Source organism: Neolamprologus multifasciatus, chromosome 22, assembly GCF_963576455.1.
Source record: "Neolamprologus multifasciatus chromosome 22, fNeoMul1.2, whole genome shotgun sequence".
Classification (NCBI taxonomy): domain Eukaryota; kingdom Metazoa; phylum Chordata; class Actinopteri; order Cichliformes; family Cichlidae; genus Neolamprologus; species Neolamprologus multifasciatus.
This window is the reverse complement of record NC_140459.1, coordinates 8,468,488-8,496,277: the sequence shown is the minus strand read 5'-3', so window position 1 is coordinate 8,496,277 and position 27,790 is coordinate 8,468,488. Positions and strand designations below refer to the sequence as shown.

Sequence of the window (27,790 nt, the reverse complement as noted above, 5' to 3'; positions counted from 1 at the left end):
CTGGCCTACAATCTTGTCTATCCAAGAAACTGTTAAATCTGATAATCATTGCTTGGTAATTTGTAATTATATAAGACAGTATAAAGAATTGTGAATCATCTGTATGTCACATTATGGCAAAGTCCTTTCAAAAAAGATAACTTGTGATGGCAATATGCTTTTTAACAAAACAACTAGTAAACATTTCAGAAGCTAATCAAGGGAAAATAGGACTTATTGTTACAAGATGATCTTTATAGGCCACATCAGCTTTAAGAATTTGGAAACAGGATCTTATCATTAACTTTCAATAACTTTTTTCGCAACCATAGTGACATTCTTTACTAATATTAATGGACCTTTCACCCTAAAATCAAATTTACACATTTTTCTGTTCGCTAGCTGTAGTATTCGTTAATCCACATTGTTTTAGTGTGAGTTGCCCAATTTTAGAGATATTGACTGTACAAGCCTACCCTTCTCGTTTCACATGGTACTTAATGCTTAGTAGCAATGTCTTTATGTAGACCTTATGTAGCTTCATGTAGTTTTTCAACAAGGAAGAGATCTCTACAGCTAATATCTCCCAAAACTAGGCAACTCATGACAAAACATTCTAGATGGATAAACAGCAAGCCAATGTGTGTCACTGCGGGGTATGCAGGTGTGTTGAGAGAATGTACCCAAAAGCAGACAAGGAGAGAGAGAGGACACTGAACTTAAAACAAAAGCGAGCCTTTATTCTGGCTGATGGCAGGAGTAAAAGGAAACAATGACAATGTGTACAGCAGATTTTGATGTGATCTGTCCCTCTAACGCTAAACACAAACCTTGTTTTCAGCAGAAGTTAAAGATGCGGTCATTTTCAAAGAATTTTAAACAATAAAGAGTCCTTGTGAAATCTGAGCTAACATACAACTAAACCATCAGAAAATTAAATTTGTGACTGCTTATTATACAGCTGAATATATCAAATGCTTCAATGAGAAATGAAACAAGACAGAATTTATGAACTCAAGGATAATCATACATATAACAATTACAGCTGTAACCATTAGTACACTCATCAAGTTCAAATGATGTCCATTTCAAAGTAATTGCTGGAAAGGATATTGTCGAACTCAGGATAAGAACTGTAAGTGCATGGCACTTCAAGGGTAGCTCCACAGGTGTGAGCAACAGGCCTTCTGTTGAGCCCAGTTTCAGCATTAAAGCACACCAAAAGTTTGTCAACACATATCACAGAAGATCCTGTGCAGAAGCGCAGGATTTTTTCAGCTTTGGTTTCATCAGCGTTTTTAACATAACGCTGAAGATGGTTAAAGGTTGTCTGTTCTCCGTGAGACAGCATCAATTTTGTTGTTTCAAATAGCTGCACTAGTCTTTTGCCTGTGGCCTTCTTTGTCTCATACAGAGATAACACACTTTCCTTGTCTGCCAGTTTCAGCTGCAGATGTGCCATGGGTGTGGAGAAGCAATCCATTATATACTTTGGCTCTTGGAGAATGGCCTTATGAGCCATTGTTTCAATGGCAGGCTGCATGTTGTTCTTAGGTGGCAGGAAGTGGGAACCCATCCTTGTAAAAAGGTCAAGCAGGTCCTCTTCATCATTTTCATCCATTGTGCCTTGGAGAGCCTTCTCAACAGCTGATCTCTCAACAGGAGGGAGATAGTTGAGAAACGATGCAATCAGAATGTCTACATCAACTGAGTCCATTCCGTGGATGCAAGCTAAAATGAAAGCCTTTGACAGCCTCACTGGAAAGACACCATGGTCTAGTAAGCCTTTCACCCATATCTGCCCAACTGCTTGCCATTCAGCCTCACTAAAGTCTGGTCTCAGCCTTGGAACTCGTTCATTTTCACCTTCACACTGTTCCAAAAATTGCTCCCAAAATGCAGTGTAAACCTCCCTTGACACCCCAGCATCATCAACAGCATTTTCATTTACAAAGTTCATCTTTAAAGTCTCATTCAGAATGCTACTGTCCATAAATACAGCCAAAAGATCATCAACAACTTTTATCCTGCGAATTGATACATGTAGGGGGCTCTGTGGGTCTCCTGAATTTGATGGGGAAAGTTGGTTGCTTGAATCTAAAGGCAAACCTTGTGCGATGAAATTCAGTCCATGGTCCTGAGTAAAAGACAAAACATGCACATTCCATAAGAAATGCAAATGAATTGTACAGATTACACAATATCAATGTTCTGAAAAAGTTTGAAATTTATTTGTCTAATTTTAGTGGGCTGTACATTCCCAAACCATGGTTGCACTGACAATTTATGTATAACATTCACATTTTGGCCTGATGGATGTCCTCGTATGCCTCACAGAAAATTATACAAGTGTTCTTTACATGTATGAGAAGACTCACTTCTGTGCAAAAAAGGTAGAGAACACAATAGTGACACCAAAACAATGTCTCACTGCTGTGTTATGTAAATAATTTAATTTCAAGACTAAATTTCCTGTTTAATCTTATCTTAATGTTAAACACTGGAATTGTCTCTCAACTGACAATATCCTTTTAATTCAAATGGACCCACAAACTGCCATATCCTCAGAAAATAGCATGAAATTTTGGCATCTCTACAGTATGTAAAGATAGGTGTTTATGGTTGCCCGAATTGATCCATCTTACCTGTGTAATCTGGGGTGCTTCCTCCTGTATTGACTGCATATGGGGTGTGGGCAAGCCATTAGCTGAAGACAATGGTAGCAGGAAACCATCCATAGGTAATCCATTTGTGTCGGCATTCTGAGAAGGAAGTATTGCATTAACTGACAACAGACACCTTAACCCTTCAAGATTAGAAGACTCTTCTTCAATCTTCTACCTTGGCCTATTCTAAATCATGAATGTTCTTAAAAAGTCTGCAAAATATGTCAATAGGTCTTAAGAAATAGAAAAAAGATACACCTCTTTATTTTCAGCCTACATGTCTCACTTACAAGAGTAAAAAGACATATTACAGTGGAATTCCACAGGTTTTTATCAGATCTTGATGTACTTCTTACTACTTAAAATGTTGTATTATTGCTGCAACAAAATCAAGTTTTAAACAAACAAGAGATGAATTCTGATTAATAGAAATTGAGCAAGTGTTTCACAGTACTGTAGGTTATTTCTTTTAAGACCCAAAAGAATAATATTACAGAAAATAACATACATGCTTAAATTTTGTCCAAGCAGGAATGCATGATCAGCTTTTTTAAAATCAGAACTATGCAAGTTATTGAATTTGATTATTAATAAATTTCCATATTTTGTAACACTTACATAAACCATATCAACCACAACTGTCCATGGTCTTACCTGTCTGAGATCCTCACTGTTGACATAATTCAGGGTTATCACGACTGTGTCATCACCATCTGCTCTGACAAGATCCTCTTCAGGATTCCATAGAACCGTATCCACTTCGTCTGTGTCTGGAAAACGAAATTCCAAATCTTCTGGAAGTTTCTCCCGGGACTCTAGTTTGAAGGATTTGTTAGGAACTATACTGGTCAGATCAATAATTTCAGAGCAGTGGTCAGGGAAATCATGATCACTTGAGTCAGTCTGCTGCTGCTGTCCCACAACAGTGTTTTTAATGTCTTTTGGGGTTGAATGCATATGATGTGATTTTCCTGGACTTTGTGTTGTCACTGCCTCGCAGAGTGATTTCAGTTTTTTTGGATTGTGTCCCATCTGGAAATTGTGAATCTGTGAACCAGAAAACAAACACAAGAAACAAACGAAAATAACTCAATTATTTTTTCAGCAGCCAGTCATTTAGAACATGTTAATGAATACAAAGCTGTAAGTCTTTCACAGATGTATTAAATGTACCTTACCACACAAGTCAACAACAAATTCCTTGAATAATTTCATCCTACAGAAGTGCAAATATTCGTAGATGTACATAAAGCACTTGAATAAGACAACTCTTTATTGCCGTTGCACAGTCATACCTAGTACAATAGTACCACAAAATTAGAACATGTCGCATGTTACCACCAAGCACTAATAAACACAACAAAATACAGTAACTTTAAAGTGATCATTATTTGTAATAATAACTTTCTTATTTTAACAAACCTGTTTGCCAGTGTCACTGTCAGATGAATCCCCATGGTCAAGTAGATCTGGGACAAAATCATCTGTCTCACTGTCAAATCCAAGTAATGTCACCGGTGAATCTTCTTCAGTTATGCTGACAGAAAAATCCTCTTCAGATGAGGACTGAACTGTTGATGGTGTTTCATCTTTTGTGCAAATGTAAAATCTCATGAGCTTCAATTTGGTTTGTTCATAAAGTTTGCCAACAGTGTCATCTAAAGCAATCGGATTTCTTTTAAAATCACAGACATCAATGACAAAGTCTTCAACTCTCCCTTTTGGCGAGTACCCATCTGGAAAAAACAGGTCCTTTCCCATTTCCAAAATCTTAGCTACAGTTGTAGTTTTTTCCACAGTTGCATGTCTTGTTCCTCCACCATTTCTGGTTCTCACTTGACGGTATTCATTACTGCTTCAATGAAGCCATCCGATTTCTATTTTTCTGCAGGTCTTCTCTCCTGCAGTATTTCTCTGTCTTGCCATCCCTTCACCTTGCTTGTGGAACACACCTGATGAACCACACAGCACTCCTTTGGTTTTTGATCTTACTTTCCGTGGCGCAATTTTATCTCTTAGGTTCTGCAGAAGAGTCTCTTTATCTGTGCTGTACTTAGTTTGTTGACAGAAGGACTGGACAGCTACTCTGTCACCATATGTCCTTATGTATTTTGCCATTTGTACATCAGTCATGACGGACAGCACTGCCTTATCCACCTGCAGACATAAAACATTAGAGAAATGCTATTAATATACTTTTATTCTAGGAAGCCACACTAGCACACATGGAATACTAACTGTATTAGAAATAGAGTTTAATCATGAATTTGGGAGCTTCTCTTGCTGCTGATCAACACAGGTTTAGTTGCATGTGGGATTTCAGCTGGATGGCATATAAATAACCTGGTTTGAGGTTCGGTCCAGGAATGTGTGGGATTATGGACGGTGGAGGGAATCGCATGTTTTGATAGTGAAGCAGTATAACAGATAAAAAAACGTGAACTCTTGGGAGTGTTCTGGAAAGGTAGGCGCTCTGACCAGAAGGTCCATTCTTTTACATGCCTTCAGTAGCTGCCAAAATGTTCCCCTCCTTCCCTTTCTTCTTTTGCTTTCCTTTAAAGCAAACTGGACCAGACTTCAGATCAGTCACAGAGCCAACACATCATTACCAGGAGATGCCTCGCTTCTCTGTGCAAAATGAGCCGCTCTTGCCACACATTTGAAGTTGTCCAAGTTTCCCTAAACAACATTGATTGACTTTTAACTGACTTTGCACCGGGCTTGTTATCAGCCTGGATGTGCTGACTTCAGCTCACATCCTTCATGTAACAACCTAGCTCTCTCCGCTCCTGCATTAGCACTTTAAAGCACGTCAGCTGGCTGCCAGGGCAATTACTGCCACAGATACGATGATTTCACATGAAAACTTTCCCCAATCATGGACAGAAAATGAGGCTGGAATTTTAAAATGAAGGAACTAATGACAGAGCTGGAAAGATTTGTAGGACTGAGGAGGGAAAAAATGCAGAAGAAAAAATACTGAAGACGTTAGAACAAAAATATCGGCCAGGATGAATCGGTTATCTGTGCCGTTTTCTTCAACGTTGTACTTTGTGCTGACCTACATTTCCTGTTGGTTTGCCTGGGAGGACTTGGCTTTGTTTTCAGGGTTGCTTCTCTCCGTCTGGACATTTCAAACACAAAAGGCATTATCTAAACAAAGCCATATGCTGCGCTGAGCCCCCTCTTTCTCCGTCATGTAAGCGCTGCTAATTCAGTCGTCAGAGGATGAGAAGAGTGATTACTGACAGCGTTTGCTCTTGTAGCGTTTCATCAAATATACAGAGCAAATAATCAGAATAACTGTAAAGTATTTAAGAGCCAGTCTGCACGGTTGTTGCAGTGTTTTTGTTATTCTTTCTACAGCTTGACTCTTATTTTGAAGTACTAACCATGATTTCCCACATAAAAAAGAATTCACTCACAATGTCAAAAAGTATTTGAAATAAAGACACAATTATATCAGATCAAAATACCCAGACAGAAAATGGCAATAATACTACAAATGCCAAATTCAACCAGTCAGTTTTCTAAACTCATCTGGAAAAGAAAACACACACACACACTTTGATTTTATTTATTTTAAACGAGACTAATTGAAACGTAATGTTTTTTTGCACCACCACATTCAAGAACAGACCCCAGACAGGTTGCCAGTCTGTTGCAGGGCTAACACAGAGACAGACAACAATTTGCGCTCATATTCACACCTACAGTGGGGCAAAAAAGTATTTAGTCAGCCACCGATTGTGCAAGTTCCCCCACTTAAAATGATGACAGAGGTCAGTAATTTGCACCAGAGGTACACTTCAACTGTGAGAGACAGAATGTGAAAAAAAAAAAAATCCATGAATTCACATGGTAGGATTTGTAAAGAATTTATTCGTAAATCAGGGTGGAAAATAAGTATTTGGTCACCTCAAACAAGGAAAATCCCTGGCTCTCACAGACCTGTAACGTCTTCTGTAAGAAGCTTTTCTGTCCCCCACTCGTTACCTGTATGAATGGCACCTGTTTGACCTCATCATCTGTATAAAAGACACCTGTCCACAGCCTCAACCAGTCAGACTCCAAACGCCGCCATGGCCAAGACCAAAGAGCTTTCGAAGGACACCAGGAAAAGAATTGTAGAACTGCACCAGACTGGGAAGAGTGAATCTACAATTGGCAAGCAGCTTGGTGTGAAAAAATCAACTGTGGGAGCAATCATCAGAAAATGGAAGACATACAAGACCACTGATAATCTCCCTCGATCTGGGGCTCCACGCAAGATCTCATCCCGTTGGGTCAAAATGATCATGAGAACGGTGAGCAAAGATCCCAGAATCACACAGGGGGACCTGGTGAATGACCTGCAGAGAGCTGGGACCAAAGTAACAAAGGTCACCATCAGTAACACACTACAACGGCAGGGAATCAAATCCCGCAGTGCCAGACGTGTTCCGCTGCTGAAGCCAGTGCATGTCCAGGCCCGTCTGAAGTTTGCCAGAGAGCACATGGATGATAATCAGTAATCTGATTACTTGAAAAAAGTAATCAGATTACAGCAGTAATCTGATTACTTGAAAAAAGTAATCAGATTACAGCAGTAATCTGATTACTTGAAAAAAGTAATCAGATTACAGCAGTAATCTGATTACTTGAAAAAAGTAATCAGATTACAGCAGTAATCTGATTACTTGAAAAAAGTAATCAGATTACAGCAGTAATCTGATTACTTGAAAAAAGTAATCAGATTACAGCAGTAATCTGATTACTTGAAAAAAGTAATCAGATTACAGCAGTAATCTGATTACCTGAAAAAAGTAATCAGATTACTGCAGTAATCTGATTACTTTAAAAAAGTAATCAGATTACTGCAGTAATCTGATTACTTTTTTCAAGTAACTTGACCAACACTGCTTGTCATCTCTTTTCACCTTTCAGCACTCAGCGTTATGTTTGCTTTGCCTTCAGTGCTGTGATTTACAGACACATACGCAGCTATACAAGACACACACACACCCCTTTAGTGAACATTCACACTCAAGTTAATTTAGGAAAACTGAACGCATTGACGTTTGCCACACGGAATGTACGAGGGGCCAGTTCCAAGAAAATAGACTAACACTTGTTAATGGCTTACAGGCACATTTTCTTTCTGCAGGAAACTTAGTTTGTCCAAAACATTTGCACGCACACTCAACTCTCCACATGTCCCTCTTACTCAGCCTGCTACAACTCAAAACAAAACAGGTGCAGCCACATTCACAGAAATAGAAACTTCACTGTAGCAACAATGTAACAGATACAGAAGATATATTTATGATACTTAGATTCATATTTTGAATAGATAAATTATATATTGCTTGTATATATAAATGACCCTCCCTCCTTTCATGCTTTCACTACCTCATTTTGGGATCACTCTAACACTCTAACAGGTGACTTTAACCTGGTATTTAATCCAGAAATTGACAGGCTCAGTACAGCAGTGAGTCAAAGGAACTGGCAGTCTAGACGTTCTTCAAAAGTACTGCTGTATTGTTTGTCTCAGTGATAATTGGTGTTCATATCACTCTACTCTCAGGGATCACACCTATTCAACAGTACACCACTCACATCAGACTACTTTTTAGTTAGCAGCTCCATTATGATGGATATTACAGGCACTCAGATTTATCTTAGTACAATCACTGTATCACTGCTCCCCAGTGATCAATTCAATTATTTAGTGGAGGTGGTTGGCTGTACTCTCCACTCTCTGTATGCCAAGCAGGTGGTCACATAGGCAACAGTGGGTAGGGCTGTTGCTTGCTGTGCAGTGACCCACTACAATCCTAATGGCTCATGATACATCACTATACACATAGGGCCATGGGGCATGTGGGTTATCCAGAGGTTGGAGGGTAGGGGTTGGTGAAGTGGCCTCATACACCCCTTTACAGCCTCAATTTTATGTCCACGTATGTATTGTAATGTAATGTCCCCGTGTCACTACCAGGTGTACTCCGAGAAATTTTGCACTGCCGACGATCTCGACGGCAGAACAGTTGATATGGAGTAAAGTAGGGTGGCAGAGTTCCTCCTGAAGTTAATCATTTTCATCGCCTTAAGGACGAGAACAATGGGTCGAGCACAGAGCCCTGGGCAGGTGCCAGTGTTGCTGAGACAGGACATAGTTGGTTTCTTGGACACTGGGATGATCTTGAGGCAAACACGAACCGTTGTGCTCAGGGATGTTTTGAAAATGTCAAAATGACATTTTTAATCAGTGCATGTGTTGCTCATAGTTGACTGAAAACTGCTAAATATTCTTCATTGCAATGAATACACTTGAGAAAACATTTCATTTTCCTGTTTATTTACACAGGGTGGGTGTTACATTAAAATTCCTCATCACCATTTTTATTATAAATACACCATTTTAAACAAGGCTTGACGACCCTCAGTAAAATACATCCTTCAAACCTTTCAAAATATAACAAAACAAAACGCTTTAATGGATACAGATGGATTTCATTTTTGCACCTTTTAAATGTTAGTTATTCATGCACGTTTAGAGTATGAAAATAAAATGATACAGATCCATTGTGTTTACAAAGGAGATTTAACTCAAAACAGCTATACGTAGTGTAAAATACAAATACTGGGTCTGGTGCAAAGCTTAAAGGTCTTTCTCAAAGAAATGCTAACTCATGGCTTATAGCAACTGCGCTCTGTATAATCATCAGTATACTGTACAGACATTATTTGCCTTTGAAGGGGGAAAAATACTTGAAGTATTTGTGACATACTGGAACAGACTGTAAAAAGGCTTACCTGATAACACACTATTTATTAAATTATGGATAGCACTGCTTTTTCAGTCAGTTTACAGCATGAAACGTCTCCTAATACTCATCAACGCAGTAAAGTGTTAAACAGTATTTTGCAGGCACTTACAAAGCATGGTTTAGGCCTTTAAATGAGTTCAAGGTTGGATGCAAGTTTCAAAGTGGTCCACTGTTAAAACAAACTGATAAAATATTATATGCGCAAATGTGTTTCAGTGCTGTTGCATAAAATTCTTGATTACAGTGAAGGTCAAAGTCCAAATTACACCATGAGTCTCTGGAAGACATCTGAGCAAGGTGAACTGTGAATCAGAAGAATTCAACACAAACATTAGACATCCCTGAATTACACAATCACAAAATGTGAGTAATCAAATCATAAATGTCTACCTACCTTTTAAAGTGTCCAGAAAGGCTGGAATTTAATTGTGTTGGTCTTGAAGTTTGATGTGTAAAGTCCAGAAGTGTCTGACGGTGTTAATGGTCATATTAAGCTACATTATCGTTTCATTTGTGGGAGCTTGCTCTTGGAAGTCCAGGTTGTAAGACAGACAAATGGGAATGGAGAAGACTTCAGATATGGGTAGAGTCTATACGGCAGTGTTGCCCAGGAGACAAAAGATCTTGAAGCTTGGCATTATCCTTAAAGCAGTTTTATTAATCCTCAGGAGACTCAATATTCTGCTCTGCAGAGTTGCTTTTTATCTTTCTTTAGATAACATTTTCAGAAATATACACATGTAAAGGAATTTGAGTTTTTACATCCAATTTGGTTCTAAAAGTTTAAGCTAAGGGTCATGAACACTTTTGGTTACAGTGTAACACGGTATTTCATTTAAGTGTTTTTGGAACAGTAAACGCTTATGATGTTAAACTTAAAAAATATCATGTACACTTGAAACATCTGTGATAGATACTGAAAATAATGAGCGTCTGCTAGCTGCTTGCAGTACATAATCAGAAAGTCTGATGAGAAAGCATGAACACTAAATGTAAATGTGACATATACAATAAACAAAATTATTCAGTTTGAAAGTTATGTAACAGCCCCATGCAGAGCAGAATAAAGGTAGTCTTTATTCCACTGAGAGTTAGGCATCTGGTGAGCATTGTGGCTTTATAGCATATCCTTCCCTTACAGATCAGTATCTGCGGCCATAGCTTGGGGAACTGTAGGAAGAAGAAGAAGAGAAGGTTGTTGTGAAGCTTGATCCTGTAGCATCCATGCTGCCTCTTCTGGAGCCTGACCTGGAACCAGTTCTAGAGCCAGACCGTGAACCAGTAGCAGAGCCAGACCCACTGATGCTATAGGGACTGTAAAGGCCTTTGCTTGACTGAGATGAGGCTTCAAGTAGTCGCAGACCAGTTCCCTCCTCTGTCATGCTCCTTTCAATTGCATCCTTGTAGGAGATCTTCAGCTTGGTTTTAGGGCACGTGAGGTATTTTGAATATGCACTAACGTCTCGTAACTTCTGTGCAGTGCGTGCATCTAAGGTGCCCTTCCTCACGGCCTCATCTATGGAGACTCTGCCTGTAGCATCCGGTTCAATCAATCCACCGGTGAGATACTGGACCTCTAGGAACCGTTGTCCGGCCTCATAGTACAGCCAGCCTTTCTTTAGAGCTTGGGCTGCTGACATTTTGGTTTTAGTCCTTGGATCTTCAAATCCATTGTACGCCTTCTGAGCTAAACTGATACGGTCCACCATAATTTTATCCACAAGCCCTTTATTCATTGCATCTGCAACTGAGAATTTCTCTCCAGTGTTTGGGTCAATGATGCCTCCTGTGCAGGCCTGGCCTTCCAGCAGCCTTTGACCTGTTATATTATCAACAAGGTTTCTGTGGATGGCCTCTGTGACAGACACCTTCTCTAATGTCTCTGTGTCTAAAATACCAGCTATAGGGCCAGTTTCCTCTGTTGGGTCAGTCCATGTGGTTGCTGGTGTTTTTATGGAAGGTATTGGGCTCATGGGGTAGGAAGAAGAGGAGCCAAAGGAGGATGAGCGTGATCTGCTTCCGCTCATATTTCCAGACAGCATGTCTGCAAATTCTGTGATGGACAGCATTCCCGATCGATACTGATCCAGGGCCGACTTATCAATCAAGCCCCTTGAGATTGCATCATCGATATCATACTGTCGACCAGACCTCCTATCAATGATCATGGATTTCACAACTCCGTCAGATGAAGTGATAGTAATTTCCTCCCATTCACACTCCTGCTCTGCAAGTTCTAGATAAGTCTGGTGGTCAATAAGTCCTTTCTGATACGCTTCATACACAGACATCTCTTTGCCAGACTCTGGATCGACGATGACAACCCTTCGTTTGCGAACAGAAGATTTGGACGATGTCTTTCTCTCACGCTTCTTTTCTTTCAGTAGCAGAAGAGCAAGGCCAGTCTCTGGGTCTATCATACATCTCTCCATCAGCTGCAGGTAGGTGAGGTTTTCCTCAGTGTTGGGGTCAAAGAAGCCCTTTGTGTCATCAGAAGGGTCAGTGAGGATACCATTCATTTCTTCATCAAAGAGGCCACGTTCATAGGCTGTTTCTACTGGCAATCGGAGACTCTCTTGTGGATCAATTATTCCACCAGTAGCGATCTGAGCCTCCAGCAGACGAATGCCATGGTCTTTCAGAATGAGTCCCTTTTTCATTGCCTGGAAAAGAGAGATAACCTTGCCAGAATAAGGGTCTTTGTAGCCTGTCACAGCTCGCTCAGCTGAGAGGAGTTTGTCTTTAAACTCTGGGCCAACAACACCCATTTTAACAGCTTCATTGACATTTAGTTTTAGGTTCTTAATTGGATCAATTACATAACCTGTGGCAGCTTGAGCCTCAAGAAGTTCAAAGGCAGTCCCTGGTCTGATCATGTTTTTCTTCATCGCTTGGTAAATTGATAGACGGTCTTTGCTTGATTCTACAAACACACCAGCAATACAGCTGGTCCCCTCAAGGTACTTCTTCACATCCCTGCTGACCTCCTCCACTGTGATGATCCCCTCAGTGAGATCATTGTATGTCTTTTGGTTGATAATCTGCGAGCGGAGCAGCTCATCCACAGTGATTTGTTTTCTGAGACCCCTAAAGAGAAGCCTTCTGTCTGCCAGTGAAAGCAGGCGCAAACCACTTTCTTTATCCACTCTGCATCTTTTCAGCAGCTGAGCATAGGACTGTTTCTCGTCTGTTGTTGGATCAGTATAACCTCGCACATCCGCAGTAGGCTCAGTTATTCTCTCAAGTGTCTCCTTGTTGATGTATCCACGCTGCATGGCAACATCTATGGGGAGATGGAAGTAGTATTCAGGATCCATCAGTCCTCCAGTGGCATTCTGGGCCTCCAAAAGCCTTAAGGCATAATCCTCAGATATGAGGTCTTTTTTCATTGCCTGAAAGAGAGAAATCACTTTTCCAGTGTATGGATCCTTGTAACCTGTAACTGCTCTCTCAGCAGAGAGAAGTTTATCATGGAGTTCAGGACCTACAAGCCCCTTACGTACAGCTTCATCAACTGTTAGAAGTTCGTCTTTAACTGGATCAATCATGAATCCAGTCGCAGCTTGGGCCTCAAGGAGATTCAAAGCAACTTCGGGCTTAATCTTTCCATTCTTCATAGCCTGGTAAATGCTGATCTTGGGAGGACTGTCTGACATAATTCCAGCAATACAACCAGTGCCAAAGAGGTACTGCTTTACTGTTGGCATTTCCATTACTTCCCGAATATTCATCTTTTCTTGTTTCAGAAGGTTGTATGTGTGCAAGTCAATAATTCGGGCATTGTACAGCTCATCAATCGTAACCCTTCTTCTGATTACATCACATGACATACTCTGCTCAGACTTTAGTGTCTCCCTTTGTTCAATTATTTCAATGATGAGAATTAGCATTCTTTCTCTTGTGATTTGTCCCAAGCGATACTGCTCCATTAGGCGGTGCCTCTCTTCTGCTGGAAGAAAATTTGAGTTCATGACTTCCCAAATGGTCATACTCTTTCCTGCAAAACTCTTGAGTGGGATGTCAATTTGAGTATTAGCCAGATCTGTTTGGGCTTGCTCCTCTGAGTACTGGTAAGACTTCTCAACAGGAGCCGGAGATTCAACCTTTGACAGGGGGAGGTAGCACAGACCAGCGTTGGGATCTCTTTTGCATTTCTCCAGCAGCTCCTTGTAGGTCACGTTTCCATTGGTGTTGGGATTAGTGAAGCCCTTAACATCACCTGTGGGTTCACTGAAAGATTTAGCCATTTGTTTGCTGAAGTAGCCACGCTGAATGGCCACATCATTGGGAACACGATGGCTGCTAACTGGATCAATTATCCCTCCAGTGGCAAACTGGGCTTCAAGAAGAGGAATAGCATGCTCCCTCAGTACAAGCTCTTTCTTCATGGCTTGCAACAGAGAAATTGTATTGCCTGTATATGGATCTTTGTATCCTGTCACTGCTTTTTCTGCTGAGAGGAGTTTCTCGTGAAGCTCTGGACCAACGACTCCAGCTTTCACAGCATCATCTACAGAGTATTTCAGGTTTTTGACCGGATCGGTTATGAAACCAGTTCCTGCTTGGGCCTCAAGTAATGTGAGCCCAGTGCTCTGTTGCAAAATACCTTTTTTTATTGCTTGATAGATGCTTAACTTTTCATCTGAATCTCCCATTGTGATACCATCAATGCGGTCTGTGCCCCGCAGGTACTTCCTGACTTTATCAGTTTCACTGACTTCTTTGGGTGTCTTTTTACCATTTTGGAGTTGCTCAAATGTAGCCTTATCAATGATGTTGGAATCAAGTAATGAACTGGCAGTGACTGGAGCCCTTAAGCCTTCAAAGCAGGCCTCTTCTTTTGTTTTGTCTTCTTTTTCATCAACCATTGTTATCACAATCTTTATCAGCTTTTCAATTGTCACATAACCCATTCTGTACTGGCGAATCAGTTCTATCCTTTGTTCCTCAGTGATGTATTCAGAGTGTATGATTTCCCAGATTGTGACTTTCCTCCCTTTGAAAGGTCCATACTCTAGTTCCATGGTGGCTTGGTTCAAAGCTTCCTTTGTTTTAGCTTCTGTAATCTGTTTGTCTTCCTTTGGCTTTGGAGCCTTCTTTGAGAGAGAGAGCAATGGAAGTCCAGTTTCTTTGTCTATGACACATTTATTCAAGAGCTGAGCATAACTTGCATCCTCTTGTGAGTTGGGATCACAGAAGACCTTTGTCTCGTCTGTGTTTGTGTTCAAGGTCTTGGCGATTTCCTCGTCAAAATACCCACGCTTGCAGGCGATTTCATGTGGGATGCGATAGCTTTTGATGGGGTCAATAATTCCACCTGTTGAAAGTTGTGCTTCTAGCAGACGGATGCCATGTTCTCTCTTGATAAGGCCTTTATTCATGGCTTCAAATAGAGATACATTTTTTCCTGTGTATGGATCTCTGTAGCCACTGATAGCTCTCTCTGCTGACAGAAGACGCTCATGCAGCTCTGGGCCAACAAGACTCGACTTAACAGCTTCATCAACGGGGACTCTTTCATTTTTTACAGGATCAATTATAAACCCTGTTGCTGCTTGAGCTTCAAGAAGATTCAAGGCCGTTTCTGGAGAAAGTAATTCTTTTTTCATAGCTTGATAGAAAGGCATTTTCTCCTTGGTTGGTTCATAGAACAGTCCAGCAATGCTGGGCGTCCCATTCAGTGCCTTCTTCACAGGATCCATCTCAGAGATCTCTTTAATTGTTATCTTTCCATTACTCAACTTGTTGAACACATCTTTGTTTATAACCTTGGACTCTAGCAGTTCATTGGCAGAGACTGGAGCCCTCAAGCCATTGAACACATTTTCCTTGTTCTTCTCCTTGTCTTCCACAACAGTGATGACAATTTTGATGATCTTTTCCACTGTGATCTTGCCAGTCTTGTACTGTCGGATCAGCTCTCTTCTTTGTTCTTCTGTGAAGTATTCCGAATTTATGACTTCCCAAATGGTGACAGTTTTTCCTTTGAACTTTCCAAAAGGAACATCAATGTTTGATTTACTGAATATGTCTTTAGTCTCCACATCTGTGTATGTTCTCTCTGTTTGAGCTGCTTTCTCTGTCACTGGTAATATCAGCAGGCCAGTCTCTGCATCCTTGGTGCATTTTTCCAGTAGCTGTTTATAAGTGAGTTGCTCCTGTGTGCTTGGGTCAATGAATAACTTGCAGTCATCGCTGGGATCACTGAGTTTTTTGTTGATATCTGCATCAAACTGACCCTGCTTGTAGGCTGTTTGAAGGGGAACTCTGTGGCTGTTGATGGGGTCAATAATGCCACCAGTTGCAAGCTGTACATCTAGGAATTTGGTGGCCTGCTCCTTCTCAATAAGTCCCTTCTTCATGGCCTCAAAAAGAGAGATTTTGGCTCCAGTAAAAGGATCTTTAAAACCAGTGGCTGCCCGCTCTGCAGACAGCATCTTGTCATGAAGTTCAGGGCCAATTAGCTCCTCCTTAACAGCTTCATCTACAGAGAGAAGCTTGTTTTTCACTGGATCAACAATGAAGCCTGATGCTGCTTGAGCTTCCAGGAGCATTGTAGCAGTGTTTGGAGTAATCTTCTTCTCTGTCATGGCCTGATAGAGACTCATTTTTTCTTTGGAAGGAGTCAGGACGCCTCCAACACAGCTCTCTCCCTTAAGATATGGTTTTAGCTTCTCTGTTTTTCCGAGTTCTTGTACAGAAACTTTGCCCTTTTTCAATTTATCAAATTCCTTCTTGGTCAAGACACCAACTTCATGAAGCCTTTCAGCAGGAACCTTCTCTCTTATTCCGTCAAATGCCAACATTGATTCTCCATCTTTCTTCAGCCCATCCTCAACAGAGCCATTGAAAACTTTCTTTGTTGTTCCTACCATTGTCATAGCAACTAGCTGTTCCTCCGGGACCTCATCGGTCTGAACTTCAATTTCCTTTGTTGTTGATGAACCCTGCTTTGAAGCAACCTCAAGATTCTGAAGTCTCTCTCTGAGCTTTTTGTTCTCCTCTTCCAAAAGTTTTTCTTGTTCAATTCTTTTCTTTTCTAGCATGTCCAATTCTCTCTCTCTGTTTTTCATCTCTGCTTCAGCCTCCTTTTGTTTCTTTACAGCTTCATCCATAATGGCCTGAAGTTTCTTCTTTTCCTCGTCCATTAGCTTACGCTGACGTTCTTGTTCATCTTTAAGAGTCTTGGCCTTGTTTACTTCGTCCCCAAACTGCTTTTCAAGCTTCTTTTTCTCATCTTCAACAGCCTTTTCTCTTTTCAACAGCACCTCCTTCTCAGTGAGGAAAGACTGCTGAAGTATGGCTTTCTGCTGTTCAATTTGTGCTTGTTGGGCATTTTCCATCTGTTAAGAAAAATATATTTTTTAAAACGGCAGTAAACTGTTAGTGAAATATCACTCATCAATAAATGCATCTTAGATATTTGAAGAAATAACTCAGTATATCTATATATTTAAAATATCAATAACACTTTCATGTCTCTATGAAGCTACAGTTAGCAGTTAGTTAATTTAGCTAGACTGGGTACTGCTAATCTAGCTTTGCCCAATAAAAACAAAATTCAGCCCCTTAAAAAAAATTACATAACATATTAAATATAATTTAGTTAAGATAGTGACAATGAGAAAATACATTGCTCCTGACCAAACAAAAGCTAGCATGCTAAGCTAACTGTTGCCAAGCTTTTGCTTTATATTTAGCACCTGGAACATCAGTCGCTCCTGTTGTTAAACACTCTGCAATTATATAAATTGAACCATATACATACATATATTGTACTGCTACTATATCTTTCTGTAATGTATTTAAGCATGCTAACACAAACACTCCACTGTCACTTACATCTTTAACAGGACAATATTAACTATAAGCGTCTTTAAACTGAATAACAGTGTTAATACAGGCCACAATACCTCTTTAGATTTCTTCTGAAGCTCCTCTGCATCCTTTTTCAGTTTCTCTTTCTCCTTTTCAAGGTCTGCTAGGGCTTTCTTCAGGTCATCAGCTTCTCTCGTGCTCTGTAGCCTTTGTGTCTCCAACTTCTGCACAACGATTTCTGTCGTTTGTTTTTCAGTCTGTTGGAGACGACTTTTTGCTTCGTCGGCTTGCTTCTTGAATTTCTTTGCCTCCGTTTCAGCTTTAGCTTGAGCATCGCTGAGCTCTTTCACCTTCACTTTCAGTTTCTCTGCTTCAGCTGCAACGTCAAACTGCCTCTTTCGCTCGGCTTCCAGGGATTTCTGGAAATCCTCTGTCTCCTTATCAAGGCGCTGTTGGATCTGTTGTTTGTCCTCCAAAAGTTTTTTTGCTTTTTCCTGTGCCTGGTCCTTCTGTTTCTGGAGTTCCTCTGCTTCAGCTTTTAGTTTTGTAGCCTCTTGGATGGCCTGCATTTTCTCTTTTAGCATTTTCTCTGCAAGTGCCCTCTGTTCAGCCAAGTCAGATTCAGCAATCTGCCTTTGTCTGGCAGCTTCTTCAGCTTCCACGCTGAGTCTAGCAGCTTCCTCTGCAAGGCTCTTCATTTTCTCTGCTTCCTCTGCAAGTAATTTCTGTGTACTGTCTTTGTCCTTCTTCATCAGGCGCCGGTTTTCTTCCTCAATTCTGAGCTTAAGCTTCAGGAGTTCTTCCATCTGGATCTTAACTTTCGACAACTCATCCTCCACCTGTGCCTTTTGCTTGACAGCGTCATTTACTTCACCTTTAACTCGCTGAAGCTCTTTATCCAACACCTTCTTCTGCTTATCAGTTTCATCCAGCTGAAGTTTAACCAGTGTCAGTTCCTTCTCCACCTGCGACTTCTGTGTAAGTGCTTGTGCTGCCTCTTTTTTGTGCTTGGCCATCTCTGCATCAGCCTGCTGCTTCTGCTTTAGGGCGGCTTGCTCAGCTGCAGCTCGCTTAGAGGCCTCTTCCTCTGCTTCTTTTCTCAGTTTCTCTGCATCCTTCTGAGCTTTGGCCTGTTTAGCGGCTTCTTCTTCTGCAGCTTTCTTCAGCTTTTCAGCTTCTTCTGCTTTTTGGCGGAGCAAGGCAGCCTCTTTCTCAGCTTTCTCTTTGGCTTTCTGAGCAGCTTCTGCAAGTTTCTTAGCATTTTTGAATTCGTCTTTAAGCTTCTCCTGAGCAAGGCTATCTTCTTTATTCTTACTGAGAACATCTTGAGTTTTCTGCTCTGCGGCACTGCATTTTTGTGCTGCCTCTTTGGCTACAATGACCTGCTTTTCTGCCTCTTTCTCAGCTTGCTCTTTCTGCTTCTTCGCTTCTTCTGCGTTCTTTTTGAGGCGTTCGACTTCCTCCTGAGCAGCTTTGCATTGACGAGCTGCCTCCTCTTCGGCTGCAGTTATCCTCTTCACCTTCTCCTCAGCCTCTTTCCTCTTCTTCTCTTCCTCTGCAGCAAGCTTTTTTAGTTTGTCTGCCTCTTTTTCAGCCTTAAGTTTACTCTTCTCAGTCTCATCTGCAAGATCCTTCAGTTTCTTTAATTCACCCTCTAGATCTGACTTCTCTTTTGAGGCTTTCTCAAAGTTGATTCTGATGATATGAATCTCCTCTTCGACCACCTTCTTTTGCCTCAAAGTTTCTTCCACAATAGTTTTTTGTCTCACCAGCTCAGAGTCAGATGAGCTCTTAAGGTGTGTGATTTTCTCCTCAATCTCTAGCTTATGCTGAGCAGCTTGGTCCTCCAGCAGCTTTCTTTGATAAGCTTCCTCCTCAGCTTTTCTCTTTAGTCTTTCATTCTCTGCTTCTTTAGCTTTGAGGGCGATCTCTGCTTCAGTCTTTAGCCGAGTTGCTTCATTGATAGCAGACAGTTTTTCCTTAAGGATTTTTTCCGCCTCAGCTCTTTGCTGGGCTGCCTCGTCCTCTGCAGTCTGCCTCTGCTTCTTCGCCTCTTCGGCGACTGATCTCAGTCTAGCCGCTTCCTCAGCCAGTTGTTTCATCTTCTGCGCTTCAGACTCAAGAAGCTGTTTGCTCTTTTCTGTGTTTGACAGTGTCACCTTCTCAGCTTCAGTCTTCATCTGTAGCAGAGCGTCCATTTCACTCCTGACTTTAGCCAGTTCGTCTTCGAGCTGTTTTCTCTGTTTTTCTGCAGCATTCACCTCGTTCTTCAGACGCTGGAGCTCACTATCCAACAGGCCCCTCTGCTGCGCTGCATGTTCAAAGTCAGCCTTTAAGCGTATGCATTCTTGCTCTGCAGACAGTTTTTGTTGGGCAATCTGTTCAGCAAATTTCCTCTGTCTTTCCAGCTCCGTTTCTGCATTCTCCTTCTGTTTAAGTGCAGCCTCTTCAGCTTTAGCCCTTTTCTTGGCATCTCGCTCTGCTTCAACCTTCTGCCTCTCTGCTTCCTCTTGAGCCTGACTCTTCTTTTGAGCTTCCTCCTCAGCTTGTAGCCTCAAGCGGAGGGCTTCATTGGCTTTCTGTCTCCATGTTTCCAGCTCTTTCTCTGCTTGCTCCCTGGCTTTGTTAGCTTCCTCTTGTTGTTTCCTGAGTTTTTCGGCTTCCTCCTGTAGCTGAAGAACAGTTCCCTGCTCTTTCTTGAGGGATTCTTCCAGTTTTGTTGCCTGTTCATTGAATGACATAGCTTTGGTTTGCAACTGTGTGGCAGCAGACTTCTGTGCCACCTCTTCTACAACTTTAATCTGCCTCAGTTTTTCGTCCTCAGCCTGTTTCATGCGCCTCTCTGCCTCTTCGGCTTGTAGTTTAAATTTCTGCAGTTCATCCAGTGCTTTCTGCTTTTGTTTGGCTGCCTCTTTTTCGGCTTCAGATTTACGCTTTAGCTCATCTTCAGCATTTTTCTTTTTCTGAGTCTCCTCAGTCACCTGTTTGCGAAGCCTTTCCGCCTCGTCTTGAGCAGCCTTCCTGAGCTTCTCAGCTTCAGCAGCTTTGTCTCTGAGCTGCTGTAACTCAGTCTCAGCTGTGCCCTTCTGTTTCATTGTTGTCTCCAACTGAATCCTAATTATGTGGATTTCTTCCTCGATCTTGGTACGACTGATGAGCGCCTCTTCCAGCTGCTGACTCTTGGACTTGATCTCCTGCTCTGACAGACTCTTCAGCTGATGCAGCTCCTGCTGAATGTTTTGCTTCTGTTTTTCAGCATCCACTGCAACGTCTTGTCTCTTATTGGCGTCTTCCTTCATCTTTAACTTCAGCTCCTCGGCCTCTTTCTCTGCTTTGGCCACAGACTTAGCGTGAGCTTCAGCCAACTGTTTCTGCTTATCTAATTCCGCCTGCATCTCTGCCATCCGTTTCCTCTCCGCTTCTTTAACTTTTTCAGAAGCTTTCTGCATTAATAAAAGAGTGAAGGGAGCTGCATGTTAGAGGTTTTAGATTATAAAATACAACTATAGGCATAGTTATGGCTCAATATACACAACACAGATTTTTAACTGGAGAGATAATTCTGCATTGGGAAATGCTTTTCACGTTCATTTAACGTATGGCACACAATGTATGACACTTTACTTCACAACACCGGACAACACTACAAGTTGCTTTCATGCATAATCTGTGTAAAAGGTCTGGTAATATTATACGGTCATTATTATTATGGAGTTGGTAAAAACAACTGCAAATTCTGTTTACAAGTGAACTCATCACAGTGTTAATATTTGAAGGTGTGGAGGTTTTGTTGCTGGTGATGTATTTTAGTGAAAAACTTGTTATGTAATCAGTAGGATTCAGTCACAATTTTATACATTTCTCTCCACCACTCATTGATTTTCTTAACATAAATAGGTTTTATTGAAAAGTGTAAAATAATAAGAAAGAAAATAGTCAAATGATAAATAATTAGCAGCATGCAAAAAGTGCCGAGTGCAGATTAAATAATCCCAAAATATATTTTTGCAGCAATCGGGATGAAAAGAACATCGAGCATAGTGATGCAGCAAACACAGCATGACTTCATGTAACATTTAACACAGCAAGCTTGGATTTAAATGCACGTGACACGACACAAATCCAAGATCCCTCAAGTCTGAGATGAGTTCTACCGTTAGATAAGAAGGTGTTGTTGTGGTGACTGATACCTACAAGGAAGGTTCAACACTTTAGAAACCTGTCACATTGACCTTTAAACTGACGTCTGGTTTAGGAAGAAGCTGATTTCTTTTGTAATAGAACAAGTTTCCACATTTTATTTGCTAGAAGCAATCACTCAACTGTCATTTATCAAGCTCCCTTGTTCATAAGGGGCTGCCACAGCAGCTAGCTCTGCGTGTTTGATTTGGCAGATTTATCGGGCACAACAAGTAGTAAAAAAAACAACAACAAAAAAAACATTGACTGGCTTTGCTGCTTGTCTTTCTCTTTAAAACTAATCTTTGAGTTTTGGACGTGTGAAAACACCGCTCCCATTCAGGATTTTAAAAAAGACTAATCAGAATGTGAAATCTCAATTTGCTGTGGTGCTAAACAGTACTGTCAACAATCAGCTACATTATAATTTGATTTATTAAGGCAAGAGAAACAATTATAATAGCTTGCAAATCTCATTAAATGACAATATCTACACTTCCAAAACCAACATCTTACAGTAAGCTGATGCTCAGCCAGAGAAATTAAAGTTCCTAAGTTATTACTGAACCAAGAACACCGTCAATAATGAAAGATTTCCAAATACGCGTGAACCTTCCCTTCACTACAGACACGAATCTGACGTGAAGACGAATGAAATGGGCTGAGAGGATTGTTTTTAAATACCTGGTGCTTTGGGGTTAATTCATCTCTTAAGCACGTGATTAATACTCATCATGACAAAGCACTGGCGAGCAGGTCAAAAGGATCAAACAAAACAGAAAGTTAGAAAGGAAGAAAAAAGGGCGGGGACGGGAAGCAAAGGTAAATTTTTAAATAATGCATCTGAGAAGGTAGGAAGCCTGAAGCCTTTAAACTATGAGTGTGGGGGGTTTCAGGAAGAAATGAAGAAGTGATTATCAAATTGAAATTGTTGGAAAAGCAGTTTGAAAATGTGACTGAATTCAGGGCCAAATCACAGTCATGTTTACAGATCGTGTGAAATGATTTGGCTAAATACACATAGTGTCGGGGAATGAGAGACATATACCGTAGTGAGGATGTGATGTGCGGTAACAGTAGGATGAAATTGTTTGCTTCACCACTGTATGCATAAATTATGTCTGCACTCTTGGTAACAGACACAAAACTTTGATGCTATTTGATGGAAAATGATTTGCCATACATTACATTAGTGAGGACTTAACTGCACTGTTGTGTCTACTGAGTGTGCACACTTACCTCTTCTTCCTCCAGGCGGCGCTGTGTGTCTGTGATGAATTTGATGTACTGACTGGTGAGAGTCAACAGCTCACTGTAGCGCGTTCTCAGCGTAACATACTGGAAAAAACAAAGTAAAATTCACTTCACTAAATCGAATGAGTGATTATTCTTTTTTTTGTCATATATCGTCATATGCGATGCTGTCCTCTCGACTTTTAATGTGAGGAGAAAGCAGAATGTATTCCCAAAATGGGCAGAGGTGACAATTTCGGTATAATCATTGAGTTAGTTTCATGTTTAAAGAACAAATATGCCTGATTAACAGTCTTCTTCAACATAATTAAATACAAGCAGCTTATAGATCTTTATTGAAGCTGCATTTAGTTTCCCTTCTGTTAGTTTCCATCATGTTCTGCTGAGATTTGCACAGATTTTTCCTGTTGGCAGCGAAACACAGTGACAGGTTAACCATCATGAAAGCTTCCCCTACTTCCTTCACAGCCAGACTGTTCAAAAACTGTTGGTCCTGCTGTGTCTGACTGTTGAAAGCTAGAGCCAATCAAAACGTGTCCTGATATGTTGGACGAGGAATAAGAAATAAACACGCTGTTCGGTCCACATAAAGTGGAACACCTGGTCCACCTACTGCTGGCAGCTCAACAGCTGTGTTTGTAAGGCCTACCTCCTGAATGATGTTATCGGATGCACACTCCATTTTGGGCTTTTTCAGAGGAGATGCTATGGGATCCTGGAGGGCTTTGTAGGTCAAAATCTGGAACTCGTAGTCCTGAAAACAAGAAGGAGGGAAAAATTCATGTTAAGTTAAGCGGCAAACTTAAATTTTTTTAAAAGTTGAAAATTTTCAGTATTTACTTTGACGGAGTCGATATAAGCCTTCGCATTTTTCTGGCAATTTTCAACCTCCTCCTTGTTTTTCTCAATTTCTCCCAGGAGTTTCTGTAAATATGATTTAAAACAGAGAATATATCATGATTAGACACTATTTCAGGGCATACTTCACAAACCGAGCATGATTCACACCAGGGGAGTCAAAAATATAAGTGGAGTGATTTTTTTATTTTTTTTGTGACACCCCAGTGAACACCAGAGGGCATGATGACTCTTCTACGCTTTGCCCCACACAACTTATTCTTTCCCTTTACAATACCTTCTCCTGTGCCAGCTGCTCCCTGAGAGCCTTGCTGTCCCCGATTGGCACAGCCTGAAGTTTCTCCTGCCTCTGCTTCGCTTCTTCGAGCCAGCGGATGAGCCACTCGTAACTTTCGCGGTAGGAGTTCATGTTGCGCCCCAGGAGGCCGAGCTCCCGCTGCCTCAGGTCCATCTGTGCAAACACAGCTTGCCACCGCTCCAGGAGGTTGCCGACCAGTTGACGGTAATGCTCCAGATCAGCATCGCGCTCGCTGTGAATCCTCGTCATTTTGTCATTCATAGCCGTCGCCCTCCTAAGCTCGTCCTGCAGGCGGTCGAATATCACCTGGTCGGCCTCTGCTTCGGCACGCATGGACTGCACAGAGAAAACAGCAAAGTTACCACAAAAATGAAGCCGTCTGACACAGAAACAAATCTGGAAAATGCAGAAACATCTTGATACCTTCAGCTGATTGCGCTGATCCTCCACTTCCTTCTCATCACCAGGAACTTTACTGACGTCGCGCAGACGAGTCTCGTAACTCTTCAGCGTGTCTTCTGCATCTTTAGTGTTTCTGATCACGACATCGATCGTCTTCAGCCTGAAAACAAGATGTTCGCACTTTAGGAACAGCAAAAAACCACAAACACATAGCTGCGGCTTAAAATCCATCAGCAAGTTCTTGGGAGAATCGCTAAGCCTCACTTGTCCAGGTAGACCGAGGAGAGGCCGTAAACATGATCCATCTTCTTCAGAGTCATGTCCAGTTCAGAGCGCAGCATCGGGGCGGAGCTGGACTGCTGAGGAGAAGCCAGAACCTCCTCGGTCTTTCCAGCAATGGAGCTCAAGTCGTTCTTCAAGCCCTCCAGCTCAGACTGCACTTTCTGTTACAAACAAACAGGAAGATAACTTGCTAGAAGACCACTTATTGTTTACTCATATTTATTTCTGCATTCATCTTTGTGTTTTGCACCATTTGCTCTGCAGTCTTCAGGGCGCAGGCTTTCAGTGGTTCCTTGTCGACAGGCTGGCGGAGACGCGTCACCGTTCGAGTCTCGCAGCCTTCCAGCCTCAGCCGAAGGTCCTTGATCTTCGTCAGGCAGGTTCTGCACACAGTCTCGTCTTGCTCTCCTAGTTGGAACAACACATATTGGATTTTATATGTATTTAAAAGACAACTAAATCTCTTTATATAAGCCATTTTTAGCAATTTAAGAATTTGAACTAACTGTAAGAGGTGCAGTATTAGTTTCAGGATCCGAAAAGTTAAAGCAGTTATTTCACAGAATTGCCTGTGTCTCTCTGGATGGTTAAATTTTTGTTAACTAATTTAATCTCCTAAGAATAAAAAAAAATCTGAATTTTCAAAAAATCATAAATCTCATTAAGCTAGATTAGAATTTTCCATGATCTGCAAACTGAATGTAATTCTTCATGCATTAATTGTTCCATGTTGGCTATATCTCATACGTGTTAATTTGATCAATTAAGTGCTTTTTCCATTCGTTGATTAATAGTGGGGATCAGCTGCCATTAAAATCCATGCACAGAGACAGGAATGCATTGATAAGTGATGTTAGGAGGGATTCCCAGAATTTATGAGGATGATTAAGTTGATTGAGGTGAAGCATGAAAAGAAACATGACAGAACAACAGCTCTTAGTGCACACACACTGTTCAGCCAGTCAAAAGCTCCTAGCGCACATCGGCCACTTTATTGGAAACACCTTACCTGCTCTGGGTGGCACATAGTCTGAAATGTGAATGCAACAGTCAACTTAGACACAAATGACTGAAATACAACTTGTGCAAATGAGAAATGATTAAAAAAAATATGTAAACAGAACAGAGACATGAAAATGTTTCAGGAAATGCTGAGGTGACAAAAGAAACTGATGTTTCAGAAAGAAACGGTGCAAACCTTGCTCTGCAGAGCTGACCATTGTGTTGTAGTGCTGGTTGGCTAGGTTGTAGTTGGACTCCACCTGCATACGATCCTCAGCCCCAAACATCTGCGAGTCCTGGCTGTCTCTCAGGAAGTCCTGATAGTGCTGCTCCAGGTTCCTCAGTGCTAGTCGGTACTCCTCCACCCTCAGCGTCTTAAACTACAGTGGTAACAAAGATGGTGGCTGATATCAAACATTATGAAAACAGCAGTTCAATAGAAAGCTGTGTCTGTATGTACAGTACCGAGAGAGTGCAGTTATCAACTATAAACCAAATAAAAATAATGCTTCATAATGTTTTTGAAGAAAAATCAATTGATCGTAACAACAAATCTGCACATGCATAATCGTTACCTATCAATATTTTGGGGTGAAGTTTTTATGAACTCTTTTTGCAGTAAATTGTTATACTAGAGAATAACTAATGTGTGCTGTTCGTTCAGCAGATCTACTGACAGGATCTTGAGTTAATAATCTTAATCTGTCTTACCCAGATATCCTTCCTCGTATCCTCAGATACATCTAGACATAGTTCGCACTTCCATTTCTGCATAACATGTGCAGCTGAGTAATCTTTGAAGTTTTGCAGTCTATTATTAGCCCCATTAGAGCTTTTCTGCCTCACAGGCATAAATCGAATGTTATTGCAACACGAGGTAAAATGCACCCCAACAGCAGTCATTTCAGCCCTGCTTTCATTTATACCACCAAAAACTATTTTCCAAAATGTTTCACATTGTGTTGTTACCATGCTGATGTTCCAGCTTTTAATGATGTGGATGTCTCTCATCAGGTACTGCCAGGACAGCAGGCTCTTCATGTCCACAAACAGCGTCTGCCACATGTTCTGCAGCCTCTGGAGGTTTCCGTCCAGCCTGAAGAACGCGAGGTGGAGGTTAGTCTCCAGCGTGTGCACACACAACCGTGTGCATGCGTTACAAATTCAGCCGAGTGTTCTTTGACTCACCCGGCAACACTGTTCACAGCGTCCCTGTTGGTGGGTGGAATCAGGAAGCAGATAGATGGGACAGACGACTCGTTGCCTTTATCATTCAGCACCTTCCACTTGTGGGGCTGCGAGTTATTCAGCAGAGCGCATTCATCGCCTCTGTGGACTGTGATCTGGAAGAAGATGAAAACAGCATCTCATAACTGGCTGGTCAACAGTCACAGTCTGTTTTTGCATATTTTAGATTTTACTGTATTTTTTTTTAATGTTATTTCCTTTCAGCGTAATAAAAGTGAACCAAAGCAGGACACAAGTTGAAACTCAATTAAGAATTTCACACTCACCATAAACAACTTAGGAAGTCTATGGCTTACCTCCATCTGCTTGAAGTCACAAACAGCCTGGACGGGCAGCTTTCCCTTTATCGGAGTAGCAGGGTTACGTGGTTTCAGCTGGACGATGGTCTTGGCTCTCCGCTTCAGGCCTTCCAGGTGAGTTTTGAACTCATTCAGTTGCTCTTTCTCATCCTGGGAAGAGCACATAAAATTCTCAAACTCTAACTCAATAATTCAAAGACATGCAGCCTAAAACGAAGCTCCCACAAACAGAAGAGTAAATATTTCACGCTGCTTTAACGGTGTGGATTTGTTTGCCAGCAAAACACTGGTGAATAAACCCACAGCTGCATCCTGGAGCAGATCTTCCAGCCGTGTGACCGTGATGGAGCGGTCGCAGGTGTACTTCCTCTTCATAGTGTCTTGGATCTTTTTAATCTTCTCCTCTGCCTCCTTCACGTCAGAGAAGAACTGGATGGAGAGAAAAGTAGACCAATTAAGCTACAGTGGTTTAAAACACATTAAAAACCTGCAGAAAGGGACAGATTTAGTGACGGCCAGCTAACTCGCCAGACATGCGGAGAGCAGTCTGTAAGTGTGGATACCTTGTCATGCTCATAATCATACCTGATAGTAGGCAGTGTTTTCTTTCAGGTGGGTTTCAATGCAGCAGCACAGCTGGAGGATCCAACTCCACTGAGTCTGCAGGGCTCCAGTGAAGGCCTGAGGAAG

The 27,790-nt window shown here is 41.4% G+C and overlaps 2 protein-coding genes across 19 annotated transcripts in view; both read right to left on the bottom strand.

Annotated features, from left to right (window-relative positions):
• Window positions 1-698: 698 nt before the first annotated feature.
• LOC146492865 (uncharacterized) lies at window positions 699-7,158 on the bottom strand. Of its 3 annotated transcripts, none has more exons than XM_085149452.1 (4): window positions 4,068-7,158; window positions 3,300-3,692; window positions 2,625-2,741; window positions 699-2,116 (listed from the first exon to the last, which is right to left on the bottom strand). In XM_085149452.1, the coding sequence occupies exons 1-4, from the start codon at window positions 4,404-4,406 to the stop codon at window positions 1,052-1,054; spliced, it is 1,914 nt and encodes a 637-aa protein (XP_085005578.1). In that variant the 5' UTR covers window positions 4,407-7,158; the 3' UTR covers window positions 699-1,051. The 3 variants fall into 3 exon arrangements, with proteins under 3 accessions (XP_085005578.1, XP_085005579.1, XP_085005581.1); XM_085149453.1 differs by having other exon boundaries at window positions 3,300-3,940; window positions 4,068-4,194; XM_085149455.1 differs by having other exon boundaries at window positions 3,824-4,190.
• A 1,813-nt stretch (window positions 7,159-8,971) lies between these two features.
• pleca (plectin a) overlaps window positions 8,972-27,790 on the bottom strand; it is a 110,019-nt gene continuing 91,200 nt past the window's right edge. For 15 of the 16 annotated variants that reach the window (XM_085149436.1, XM_085149437.1, XM_085149443.1 and 12 more), the window contains 17 exons: window positions 27,686-27,781; window positions 27,404-27,529; window positions 27,098-27,250; window positions 26,742-26,896; window positions 26,523-26,649; window positions 25,750-25,933; window positions 25,561-25,581; window positions 24,802-24,959; window positions 24,534-24,712; window positions 24,291-24,429; window positions 23,847-24,203; window positions 23,552-23,635; window positions 23,361-23,465; window positions 22,697-22,795; window positions 17,374-20,721; window positions 9,855-16,803; window positions 8,972-9,762 (listed from right to left, as the gene is read on the bottom strand). In XM_085149436.1, coding sequence (XP_085005562.1) covers window positions 10,603-16,803; window positions 17,374-20,721; window positions 22,697-22,795; window positions 23,361-23,465; window positions 23,552-23,635; window positions 23,847-24,203; window positions 24,291-24,429; window positions 24,534-24,712; window positions 24,802-24,959; window positions 25,561-25,581; window positions 25,750-25,933; window positions 26,523-26,649; window positions 26,742-26,896; window positions 27,098-27,250; window positions 27,404-27,529; window positions 27,686-27,781 — 11,532 coding nt within the window. In that variant the 3' untranslated portion in view covers window positions 8,972-9,762; window positions 9,855-10,602. The remainder of the gene's footprint in view (window positions 9,763-9,854; window positions 16,804-17,373; window positions 20,722-22,696; window positions 22,796-23,360; window positions 23,466-23,551; window positions 23,636-23,846; window positions 24,204-24,290; window positions 24,430-24,533; window positions 24,713-24,801; window positions 24,960-25,560; window positions 25,582-25,749; window positions 25,934-26,522; window positions 26,650-26,741; window positions 26,897-27,097; window positions 27,251-27,403; window positions 27,530-27,685; window positions 27,782-27,790) is intronic. The other variant, XM_085149446.1, reaches the window with a different exon arrangement.